This window comes from Rattus norvegicus, chromosome 17, assembly GCF_036323735.1.
Source record: "Rattus norvegicus strain BN/NHsdMcwi chromosome 17, GRCr8, whole genome shotgun sequence".
Lineage (NCBI taxonomy): Eukaryota > Metazoa > Chordata > Mammalia > Rodentia > Muridae > Rattus > Rattus norvegicus.
The window spans coordinates 59,642,510-59,655,912 of record NC_086035.1 but is presented as its reverse complement, the minus strand read 5'-3'; the positions used below and the strand labels follow the sequence as shown (position 1 = coordinate 59,655,912).

The window sequence follows — 13,403 nt, the reverse complement described above, 5'->3', positions numbered from 1 at the left end:
AACTAAGACACAGCTCTTCCAGAGGACCCAAGTTGGCTCCCAACATCATATCTGGCAACTCATAACTTCCCATAACTCCTGCACACCATGGCACATAGACATACACATAACTTCCCATAACTCCTGCACACCATGGCACAGACATACACATAAAATAAAAATAATTTTTATAAAGTACATTTAAAAAATTCTTACCCATATTGCAAGTTTAGCCTTATTTCCATCCACTGAAATCGTTTTCACCTTAAAGTCAACACCTTGAAGAAATGAAAATTCTGGTGAATCATCAGTAAAATATGATTTCTATATTCATTATAAAGAAAACCAGAAAAAAGATAAAATATTTTATCAGGTGCCTAAATTCTGAAAATTCTAGACCTGAAGGCTGAAGGTATCAATACTCAGGATTGATGGTACAAATGGAAGAGCTTTAGGATTCAAAACATCTACTTCCAAAAAGGAAACCGCAAACTCAATTAGGATGATTGCTGTGCATACTGAAAATCAGCAGCTACAACTGAAGTACTAATCCAAAACAGTAGTTTTTGCTGATTGTGGATCTTGGCTGTTTTCAAGGACTCCATACACCTTTTGTTCAGAATGCTGTCTACCCATGACAAGAATGCTGCACCCACGAACTCTCGGCAACAGGGTTGCCTGACACCAACACAGAGTTGGTAACAGTATAAGGCTCTGGCCCATAGATGAAGACTACAAGAATCAATGGCTGCTGAGAGGAGGAGAATTGGTTTACCTCAGAGACAAACCTTCTGACAGGCTTCTAATGTGATGCAGTTGGGCCTAAACACATGTGCATACTGGTAACTCTAGTAGACTGAACTCAGTAGACTCTGTGTGTGTGTGTGTGTGTGTGTGTGTGTAGACAATGATAATTTAAATATAGAAATCATGAATTCAAGAGGAGGTATGGGAGGGCATTACCATGAGTTGAGGGAAAGGAAGAAAGGATGTATATACAATGTACTCATGTATGAAATACTCAAAAGCTTAAAATTAATATAAAAAAAGGGTATTATCTATCAAACTCAACCAGGAATACAAATCTTAGCTATAGATGGCTGGGGCACTATCAAACACATATAAAAGAGCTACCTACCCCTTGTCTTATGAACTCAACTGTTTTTTATATAAACAGTTTTATATAACCTACTCAATAATCAAATGTATTATTTTTTAATGTGTAAAAACATTTATGCCAATCCCTCTACCAGTCTTCATAAGTGAAAAGAATCTTGGCCCCAAGGTCTTTGAAAAGCTGCTATAGTAAGGAAAACGTCATTAAAAAAAAAAAAAAAATCAAGTAAGGCCACAAAACATTCACTCCTTTACAGGAGAGGGAGCGGACACATCTGGCCCATGTGCACAGTAACTGCACGTCTTTAAAATAGCATCAGAAATAATGTATAGGCTACCCCACTGACCAGAGGGAAACATTAGCTCAAGATAATATCTTACGAGCTTGTCACATTTAATTCAGAACAGAGCCAACTAAGGTGAGCAGCACCCTTACATACTAAATGCTTTCTTTTTATGTTTTTGTTCTTGTTTTTCATGACAGAGATTCTCTGTGTAGCCCCAACTGTCCTGGAACTCATTTTGTAGACCAGGCTGGACTTGAACTCAAGAGTTCAGCCTGCCTCTGCTCCTCAAGTGCTGGGATTAAAGATCTAAGTCACCACAACTGGCATACTAAATGCTTTCTAAAAGGTAAAAGTTTTACAATTATTTAAAACAAGTATGTCACCAATATACTAGTATATTTGTAATCTTTAGAAATCTTCTGATAATCCATTACGTGTTCAAATTACGTAAAAATATGCATTAAATCTAGTCTTTCTATAGGATAAAGAGCCTAAGACATTTATGTACATGAATGCGCTCGCACAAACACACCATTTGGTGTGTCAAGCTTGAGAAATTAAGGAATTGATCAAGCTATGCTTAGGGAAAAACAGCAATAATTAATGAAATGACAGTGCTGATTAAAAAGTCCAAGAAAAACTAAAGTATAGAATCTCTTCTACCGAATCGTGCAGGAATTCTCCAGGCCTCACCCCTTACTGAGGAGCTACAGGTAGGAGGGTATTGCTGGAGGTGGGAGAGTCAGTCTTCTTCGAGGAAACGGCTACTGGTAATATGTCCATGCTCCAGTATAAGCCCCACAGCCATATGGACTTAGCATGGCAAACAAATAAATAAAACCACTCAAGAGGAGGAAACCCATGTTTGCTACTGGAAGCCTAGCCAACTTCCCAGTTCTAGGGAGGTCATAGACCTTAGAAAAGAATTTAGTGCCTCCACTTTGCTAGGCCAGCATAATTTCTTACTGTTAGGTCTCAAACAAAGGACAAATTCACTCAGTACCTGTAGCTCCTCCCAGCATTTCTCACCCCTTCCTCTACCTTAAACCTTTCCTTCACAGGGTGCTGGGCTTCTACTCCCCACAAGCCTGGTTCCTATATAACTCAGCTACTTTGTCTACACTGCTCGCTCGCACTCGTGCTCTCTCTCTCTCTCTCTCTCTCTCTCTCTGTCTCTGTCTCTGTCTCTGTCTCTGTCTCTGTCTCTCCCCCCACCCCCCTCTCTTCCCCTCTCCTCTCATGGTCCAGTTTAGTCTGCTAGCCATGTTCAGCTAGGACTCTTCCCTCTGCCTGCTTTCTCCCTGTACCTACAATAAAACTCTTCTGCATACTTGAGGAGTAACCATGTCCTCCTCCTCCTATTTCTTTTTTTGTTTGTTTGCATGCTTGCTTGTTTTCACTATCTTACACAGTCGGAATCTTATCCTTATGCCGACAGATAAGTGTAGCTACAGTCCATGATTAAAGAAACCTCTCTTTATAGCAAATGGACACTATTACAAGAATCCACACTGGACAGAATGCAGAAATCAGCAGATAACAGTAAGTCCAGACCCAGTGGATACATCTACATCACGACTCCTACATCTACATCACGACTCCTGAATTTATGACTTAGAGACCGTAGCAGAAGAGGGGGCAGAAAGATTTTAAGAGACAGAACACTGGGAAGTCTGCTGTGATACAGTATTTCCTAGAAATCGATACATAAGATGGGAACAATGGCAGTATCAATGGACAAGTTAATTTGGAAAGTAGAAATTGTCATGGGATCCCAGGCCTAGAAAACAAACTATAGGCAACAGATGACTGCTGAGAGGAGGAGAATTAGCTTCTGGCAGAAATGAACTCTCTGGTTGGGTTTATTTATAAGCCTAGGAGACCAAAAGAGAAAATGAAGAAGAGCCCAATGGATAGCTGCATGTGAACCCATAAAGAGACTCTAATGCACTTTTATTTGGACAATTAGAAACCTCTGTTCTGGTTTCTCCTGGTTCCCAGCGTAGGACTTGAAATGCTAATAACTTTTGCCTTTATTTTCCCCTTCCATTTATTTCTAATCAGCAGTAAAAAAGTCCATTCTCCCAAGTGGCAGCTATATAAATGAAAGCTGATAAGCTTCCTTTGGGGTCTTTGAAATAGGACCACTAGAGCTAACCTACCACTCCATTCAGCTCTAAGAAGGCAGACTGGTGTTTACCCCAGCTGCCCAATAGCAGTTAGGTCACATCTTCAGAAGGAATGATGACAACAGGAGGGAGACCCTGGCTCTACTGTTGAGAATAAAAGACCCCCAAAGAAGAGTGGCTGGTTTCTTTCATGAATAAAAGCCAAAAATGTCTGCCTGGTGGCCAGAAAAGCCTGGCGTGTAATGAACTCCGAGCTCTGACCGGGCTCCTCCTCGGAGGGTGACAATGTTAGACTGGCAATAAAAGCCCATTTAGGGAAAACCCCTTACAGTCAAGACAGTGGACTCTCTGGCCTGGTTGAGGAACAAACATTTTAACTGGGTGTTATCAGTCATCTGACCTAGGAGTAGGACTACTCCTAGGAAGGCAGATTAACCTTAAACCATGCTAAAAGAGAACCAGAGTAATTATCCCTTTAATAAAATGTGCTTCTTCCTTCCAGAATATCTGTCTCCAGTACACTTTTCAGGGTTATAGCAGCTCTGTAACTCTGCCTAATTTTCTAAATTACTAGTAAGGCATAACTTTTTTTTTTCTATCTCCTTTAAGCAGGCTTTCCCAAACAACCTTGGCCTTCCCTACAACTTGGGGTGCCTTACTCTTTCTCTACAGTGTCCCTCCCTGGCATGTGGCTGCCAACCACCATGTGACTGACCTTTACAGATATTTAAGTCACAAGGCAGGCCTCTCTGACTACCTTCCTCCAAGAAGCTGCTGAGCTCTACAGCTTGCCGACCCTGGAGGGTTTCTTTTAAACTCTAACAAAACTGTCCTTGATCTTAAAGAAAAGATGAACAAGCCTATAAACAAGATTAACAAAGAGAAAATTCAAATCAGCTGCAGATTTCCCAGCCCTTCTGGTTTCACACTTTTGGGTCTATGATGCTCAACTTTGGCTGCTAATTTTACAGAAAGAAAAGATGATTAAATAAAAATTGGACAAATTCAATAATCTAGATAAATGAGCAAATTCCTAGAAACACAATTTGACTAAAATTGACTACTGAATAGAAATCTGAACTAATGCAAAAACTAGTAGGGAGTCAATCAGTAATCAATCAAGTTTACTTACAGAATGCAAGTATGGCTGAAAATAAATAATACTACATTAGTAAAGTAAAGGGGAAAACTACATAATCATTTTAATTGACACAGAAAAGGCATTGAACAGAAGACAATTCACTTTTATGACAAAAACATTTAACAAACTAGGAATAGAAGAAAATTTTCTCAAAATGACAAATGTCTCTGTGTTAGTCAAATTTCAGCTTAAAGTGAACCAACATTTCATTTGGCTCACAGTTCAGTGGTTCAGTGTTTCAGTGGTTACTTAGCCACACAGATGTCAACCACTGCAGAGACAGAGTAACATGCCAGGGAGCACGTGGGTCAACAAGTTCTTCAGCTCAGGCAGTCAGAAAACCAAGGGACGAGACAGGAAAAGGAGCCAAGACAAGCAATACCTTTCCTGTAGCCTGCTTCCCTACCTTTACAAGTCCCCATCATCTTCTACTAACACAACCCAAAGAAGTATAAATCCATTAGTATGCATTATATTAGTATATAGTATGAGGTCATACTCCTTATAATCTAAATACTTCCCAAAAGCTCATCAGCTGAAACCACAACGTAACCACATGATTTCAAGGACATTCTTAGATCCAAACCAAAACAGCAAATTCACAGCTACTAGTGTATTCAATGGTAAAAGACTGTTTTCCTTCAAAAATAAAAAACAGGACACCAACTTTTTCTACTTCCATTATACAAGGTAGCAAAAAGTTATCCCAAGAGCAGCTTAGAAAGAATATAAATAAGGTAAATTGAAGATTTGGATACATAACCTACTCAAATGTTTGTTAAATATAATTGTGGACAGCATTACAATATCTGCAGAAACCCTTGAAGAACACACAGAACTATTAAAACTAATTCTATAAAGGAATGGCATCAAGGGATATTGCCAAGCTGTAAAAGACAATCCTCACATCAGGGGAAAATACTTGCAGCCTGTGTATCTAGTAAAAGATACAAATCCAACACATGTCTAAGAACCTCTACAATAAAACAATAAAAATATCTACCTCAAAAATCACCAAGACTTCAACAGACATTTCTACAAAGAACATTAATAGCCAATAAGCATATTAAAAATATGCTCAACTTCCCCTGGTCATTAGGGGCATGCTTATTAAAAATCACAATGAGCTTAAACTTCTCACCTATTTCCATGACCATTTCAGATATGTTTTAAAAATGGAAAGTAGTAAGTATAGACAAAGCTGCAGAGAAACACGAGCTGTGGCAGCTGCTGTGAAAAGAAAGCAGCATTCTGCCAATATTAAAAGTACAGCTACCATAGGGATAAAGGCAGCAGGCCCACACCTAAGTACAGACCCTAGAGGAGTAGCAGCCGGGACACAAGAACACACATGGGTAGCACAGTCATAGTCGTGTCATCTACAACTGCCCAAACCTTTCAGCAACCCAAGTCTTCAGCAGTGGGTCAGCAGGATATGATATAAATAAGTCAATGAAACAATACTTGAACTTAAGAAAGAAATGTCACAACACAGCTTGGCCTTGAAAACAGTCACTAAGTAAAATAAGCCAGATAGTAAGACACATGCTGCACAATTCCACTTGCTCAAGGCACCCAGAACCGGCAAATTTCCCAGAGACTGAAAGTAGAACATAGGTCAGCAAAGCTGCACGGAAGATTATCAACCAGTTATTTAAACAGTCTGAAAATTCATAGTGTTATAGCAGTGAATGTGAGTGAAGTATATGTGGGAATGGCTCATGTTCTGACCTCCATAACCACAAAGTAGCTAAGTAAACGCCTGACCCAGAGAGCTCCTGTACCTGTTAAGGAAACTGACTTTGTAGTGAAGTCTACCCAGGAAAAAGAAATCTCTGAGACCCATGTGAGTTCAACTAAATTGATTATAAACAAATTCTTAGAGGAAACTGAAGTGGATTATTCCTTACTTCTTCAATCCTTCTCGAAGTCTTACACTGTACTGACACCAGAACCAGAAGACATGAGTTAAAGAAAACGGACCAATGTCTTTCACAAACACAAATGGAAATCCTAAAAAACAACTCAGATGACAACCACCTGGCTCATCTTACGATTGGGAATAAAGCACTGTACACTTTAGAATGTTAAACTGAAGAACACAGCTGTACAGAAAAACATGCATTTCCAAGGTAACCTATTCAGAGCTTGTGACAGAAAAGCACTTCACCTGATAAAGGGAATTTACAAAACACACAACCAACATCACACGTAAGTTATAAGTTAAGGCCATCAACCCTTACCACTCCTACTCAGTATGTGTACAGAACTACATATTTTTAGCCAGGAGAATAAATAAAGATCACATACTGTAAAAAGGAGAGTGTAAAAATCTCAACGGACAAGAATAAAAAACAAAAAACCTCCCAGAATGTACAAGTGTCACAGTATGTCTTAGTTAGGGATACAATTGTTGTGAGAAAACACAATGACCAAAAGCAAACTGGGGAGGAGGGATTCACTTCACTCAAACTTCCAGATAACAGTTCATCATCAAAAGCAGTGAGGGCAGGAACTCAAGCAGGGTAGGACCTAGAGGGAGGCAGGAGCTGATGCAGAAGCCAGGCAGGGGTGCTGCTTACTGGCTTGCTTCCCACATCTAGCTCAGACTGCTTTCTAGCAGACCTGTAGACTACTGAAGAGGCCCCCTCCACAGTGGGCCTTGCCCTCCCATATCAGTAACTAAGAAAATGGCCGACTGGCTTGCCTACAGCACACAGTATGGAGGCAGTTTCTCAGTTGAGACTCCCTCCTCTCCAATGACTCTAGTGTATGAGAAACTGACATAAAACTACCCAACACACACACACACACACACACACACACACACACACACGCACGTGCGCACACACACTAAAAATAGATTGGAAGACACAAAATTAATATGTGAAATATCAAGAGTATTTCTTTTTCTCTCTGTACCCTGCCTCAACCTGGAACCTGGAGTACCCTAAAACACGCAGCAAATTCTTCTGCCTTAACTGTACACATGCTAGGATTACAGGTGTGATTACAATCTGCTAAGAGTATTTGTGTATGTTAATAATAAAGGGAGAACAAAAATAAACCCCTACTACCTAGAATGAATGTCCACGGTTAAATCTGACAGAACCTGTGACAGACCTTGGGATGTCAATAAAAACCGTCCCCAATAGCCTCACTTACTTAAACACTTGGACTCCAGTTGGGAGTACTGTCTGAGAAGACACTGAACTTTTAGGAGGTGCAACACTGCTGGGAGAATGGACTCCAATTGGTGCTATCTAAGCTTTACAAGGTAGAGCCCTGCTGGAGGAACGGCATCACTGTCAGGTAGGCTTTGAGAGTTTATAACATCTTTGCTTCTCTCTCTCTCTCTCTCTCTCTCTCTCTCTCTCTCTCCTTTCCTTTCCTTTCCTTTCCTTTCCTTTCCTTTCCTTTCCTTTCCTTTCTCCCTCCCCTCTCTTCCTTCTCTTCCTTGGTGTTGATGAGTCGTAAAATATTGTAAGTCTACTAGGAAGCAAAACAACTCACTTTTGGAAGAAAAAAAATGGGAAGGCTAACAATTCTGTTTTATAGATTTATTATAAAACTACAGAAAGGAAGACAGTGAAATTCTGACATAAGGACAGATGTATAAAACCCACAAACACACTGTACTGGCTGGTTTTGCATGTCAACTTGACACAAGCTGGAGTTACCATAGAGAAAGAAGCCTCCCTTGAGGAAATGCCTCCATGAGATCCAGCTGTAAAGCATTTTCTTAATTAGCGATCAATCGGGGAGGGCCTAGCCCATGGTGGGTGGTGCCGTCCCTGGGCTGGTAGTCCTGGGTTCTATAAAAAAGCAAGCTGAGCAAGCCAGGGGAAGCAAGCCAGTAAGTAACATCCCTCCACAGCCTCTGCATCAGCTCCAGCTTCCTGACCTGCTTGAGTTCCTTCCAGGCCTGACTTCCTTTGGTGATGAACAGCAATGTGGAAGTGTAAGCTGAATAAACCCTTTCCTCCCCAACTTGTTTCTTGTTCTTGTTTTGTGCAGAAATACAAATCCTGACTAAGATACATACCCAGACACCTGAAGACAATTGACACTTTTATAAGGGCAGGAGAACGATTCAGTGTGTATTCTTTTCAGCCAGTGGTTTTGGAACAACTAGAGATCCATATGCAAAACAAACAAAATAGCAAAGACTTAAATAAAAAAGAAAGGAAGAAAATCATGTGGCCTTCTGCTAGGTGAAAAAAAGTACTGGAATCACTACACATAAATGAAAAAGTTGATAACCCGAATTTCAATGCACTAATTTATACACTTAGAAATGCACTATTAGAAAAACGATGAGCAAAAAAGTGGATCAAAAATACTTACAAAGTAATTTACACTTACAAAAACCTGTTATGCTGAATATATAAAGAGACCTCTTAAGTCTCAACACTAAGAAAACGATACATGGGCTGGAGAGATGGCTTCATGGTTAAGAGCACTTGTTCCTTGAGAAGATCTGGGTTCATTCTCAGCACTCTCATGTCAACTAACAACTGCCTGGAATTCTAATTCCAGAGGACTGAAGGTTTCCTTCTAAGCCTCCACCAGCCCTGTGCACAAATAGTGCATGGACAAAAAACCTATACAGATAAATAAATATATATATAAATAAATAAATTTACAACAAAAAAGTAAACAATTCAACAAATTAAAAAAATAAAAGATGCAGATACTTTACATATAAAAATACATAAACATGACAACAAATTAGAACTGAATACGCCTAACATCAAGTTACTGTGAATTACTGTGAACTCCAAATTAAACCACAACCAGACACCACAGGTACCTATGCAAACGGACCTGGAGGAATCTTCCCCACCGATGAGAGCTGGCTGCAGGCTCGGCTTGTCTGAGCACTCAGCTGCGTCGTCTTTGCAAGCCTTCTGTTCCGTGGTGTCCTCTCTCCCTGTCATTTGCTGTCACTTGTCTCTCCACTGTTTCGGGAACTGAGTCCACCTGCCTTGTGGCCTCAAGGTTTTTAGCTGTCTTGTAGTTTAGTGAGATATTGTATTTTAGTATTTCCCAATGCTATTTTAGCTAATTATCATGGAATAAAAGACAATGCCAACCTCTCTTTAGCTTTAGCGCTGTGAAACACCGTATAGCACTATTACATGATAAACACTCTAATCTCTAACTGCACTAAGAACTAAGAAAGTATGTCCGTAACTGCTCTACTATGAGGCAAAACACAGACTCTGTTTAAAACAGTAATTTTCACAAGTCCAATAACAACTGAACCAACTGTATTTATCTTTGAAACCCTTGTGTCTGGTGGTTGTAACTGGAATCAGAAAGCAATCTAATACCAAACATGAAGATTTAAAAAAACAAACCCAGGACCTATTTAGGGAACAAACTATAAATATTGTCATCAGCATGCAGCATTTTAGTATTTATTTTGGTAAAAGATAAAGCCTTTTTTAGAATATAGACAGAGAGTTCATGATGGCTGTCATTCTGCTTGAGTCCTCTTGTTATTTCAGTTTAAAATGTCACTATTATATTATGTATGATTCATTTCTTCAGTAAAAACTCCATTTCAGTCAAGTTTGCCCTCCTGTCAGCTGCTACTATCTGTTACAGAGCAAAGCAGCCCATGCTCTGAACAAGTACGTTTTACTACATAGATGAAAATGGGCAAATACATCAAAACCAGAACAATATGCAGTTTGATTTGCTAGTATCTTAAATGGTTCCCTTTTGGCACACACAGGATAAATCTGTAAAACCTGTGACACAAAGATGCTAAGTTATGCCTGATAAAGCTAATTAAAATCCAGAGGCACTCAGAAATCTAGGTACTGAATGTGGACAGCAGGACAGCATTTGAAAAGTCACTTGACAGCCGCAGCTGGGATGGCAGGCCACATATTATCCTCCTATCTGCTGCAGGTTAAAACAAAAGCACAAAATCCAAAACCACAAGAAGAAACAGGACATGAATACAATCTCAAAATCTCCTTCTACAGGAAAGTTGTGAAAGGGAAATAAAATCACAGATGATTCCAGCACTTGAGTGACTAAAAGCCACCAGGAGCACCACAACAACACACCACATATCTCTCCCTCTAACACTCTAAGAAGCATTTCTGTGGGATTCCTACCAAAGCAAGCAAACAACAAAACCTACATAAGGACAATCTACCTTGCAACACACTTGGCCAGTGAAATGAGGGGCAGCCTACAGAGCAATGGGCCTGCAGTCTTCAAAACTGTCAGACATGGACAGACAACCGAAGACCAGTGAACTGTTAAAATTAAGAGACTGAAGGGATGTTGACATGGTGGCTCAAACTTAAAATCACAACAAGCTGAGGCAGGAGGATTGCCACTAGGTTGAAGCCACTCTGGGATATAGGGTGAGATCCAAGGCAAACTGAGCTAGTGTGAGAATCTTCCTAAAAGTGGGGGGAGGGGGAGAGAGGGGTCAAGAATTGGAGATGACAAAATTGTTTGTCTCAAATCAGAATTTAGGCCTAACTTTCCTTTTGCTAAATAGGGTATTGATAGGCAGCTGAAGAAATCTGTCAATGGACAAAATTTTATCCTCCTTCATTTAGGAAACATACATTAAGAGGCTTAGATATTAAAGAAGTCTCCTGGGTGCACTGTAGCATAAGAATGATGAAGCAGGTTAGGGGAGATGGCTAAGTCAGTAAAGATGGTGCCCTGCAAACAGTAAGGACCTGAGAGACCAGAGAAGAGAAGCCAGGCATGGCAGCACACGCTTGTCATCCTAGCACTTGGAAAGCTGTGCTGGCTAGTTCTATATCAACTTGACACAAGGTGTTTGGGAAGTGGGAACCTCACCTGAGAAAATGCCCCTGCCAGACTAGCCTGTGAGGTGTTTTCCTGATTTATGTTTGATGTGGGAGGGCCCGGCTCACGGTGAGCAGCACTATTCCGGGGTAGGTGATACTGGAGTGTATAAGAAAGCAGGCTGAACAAGCCATGAGGAGGATGCCAGCAAGCAGCAGTCCTCCAGGGCCTCCAAACCAGCTCCTGACACCAAGTTCCTATTCTGTTTGAGTTCCTGCCCCACCTTTCCTGGACCATGGCTGTGATGTGGAAGGATAAGCAAAATGACCCTCTCTTCTCCACAGGATGCTTTTGGTCATGGAGTTTATCACAGGCATAGAAACCGTAAGACTAAGGTGCATGCTGGCCAGCTAGCCTACATACGCTCTTTGGCAAGTTCATGGCCAAGGGGAAGACCACGTCTCAAAAAAAACCCAGGTGCTTTTAGAATGAAGACTGTACTCTCGCCTTCACAAGCACACACATGTATACAAGTCCACATGCTCATACACAAACAGCAAAAGTGGTTAATATTAACATGGAGAGAATGTGAGTAGGATATATAGAATTCTTACTTCCTCTCTAAACCTGAAATCATCTCACAATAAATTAAAACAAAGCCAGTTTAAAGGAACTTCCTCGTTTCACTAACAATGACATTAAGATTCTTTAATAGTCTAGATGACAAGTTACTTCCAGGCACTCTAAACTTTATTCCTAAAATGCTTCTGGGGCTCTGGGGAAGTGGTTCACTCACTACCATATTTGCTGCGTAAGCATGAAGACACGAGCCCACATCTCTAGCACCCATGTAAAGGCAGTGGCTTGCTGTGACTGGTATTTCAGCTTTAGGAAGAAAGACACACAAGATCCCTAGGACTTGCTGATCAATCAGCCTAGCCAGATCATAGCACTTCAGGTTCAGAGAACAGTCCTAACTCAATGACTAAGGTGGAGGGCAAGAGAGAAGAATGCCACTGTCAACTCCATGCCTCCATTCGTCTACATACTCACACATGAACAGATACCAATCTACTTGGGATCACTGCTCCTAATAACTAATAACTGTTATCAAGTATACAGTTAAAAGTATACACTAAATGTATAAAATTAACAGATCCTGCTGCTAGGTCCATGGTAACAGAGACCAAGTTTGTATTGTACACCATTGTAATGATAGTGGCTGGCAGGTGATAAGTATTCCAATGACCACTATCTATCTGCTGCAGAGTAAAAAAGAGTCCACAGTATCGACTGTGGAATGTGTGCAAACCATCACATCGGCAATGCTACAGGAGACAAGGCCTCATGGGTACCAAAGCAAGTGTTACGGACGAGCTCTCCACACAGAGTACAGGGTGCTGAGGAGAAGGGGCAGAGTAGAGCCAGAGTCCACAGGCATACGTTTGTGTGGCGTTTCTATAAGACTTTTAAACTCAGCTCACCTATTGTTGCTGCAAGTTCTGGATCAAAGGTGTCGTCTGTGAACCTCAGGAGCAGGCTAAGAGAGAGTTAAAAACAGGTTAGGAGCATAACTCTTTATTGCTAATCATCTGATATGCACATTATGACTTTATCTTAGCACATATGATTACTCAGATACAGAGAGTAGAGCTGATGTAGGTCTGCAGGGGAATTAGCCTACTGAAAAGGCAATTACGGAATTCTAACTTCCCAAGACTCCCAGGACTAAAGGAATCCACTAACAAGCATATGCCCTATGCTCTCCTATACCGTGCCTCAAGAGCCAACTGTTTGCTCTTCGTTCAAATCTGGATTGGTATGCTGGCAGGGGAACAAGTCTCTTGGAATCAAAAAAGTTCCTACTTCACATTAAATAAAAACAGAAAGGTTATAGCAAACTGTAACAAGGAATAAAACATCAAGGTGTGTAGTTAACAGAGGGAGAATGGTGACAGGCAG

The 13,403-nt window shown here is 40.7% G+C and overlaps 1 protein-coding gene across 1 annotated transcript in view; it reads right to left on the bottom strand.

Moving 5' to 3' along the window:
- The window catches only part of Rab18 (RAB18, member RAS oncogene family), a 31,390-nt gene that overhangs the window by 14,741 nt on the left and 3,246 nt on the right, over positions 1–13,403 (bottom strand). Inside the window, exons 2-3 of the mRNA NM_001012468.1 lie at positions 12,926–12,981; positions 196–257 (exon numbers count right to left, since the gene is read on the bottom strand). Of these exons, the coding sequence (NP_001012486.1) occupies positions 196–257; positions 12,926–12,981 (118 nt within the window). The remainder of the gene's footprint in view (positions 1–195; positions 258–12,925; positions 12,982–13,403) is intronic.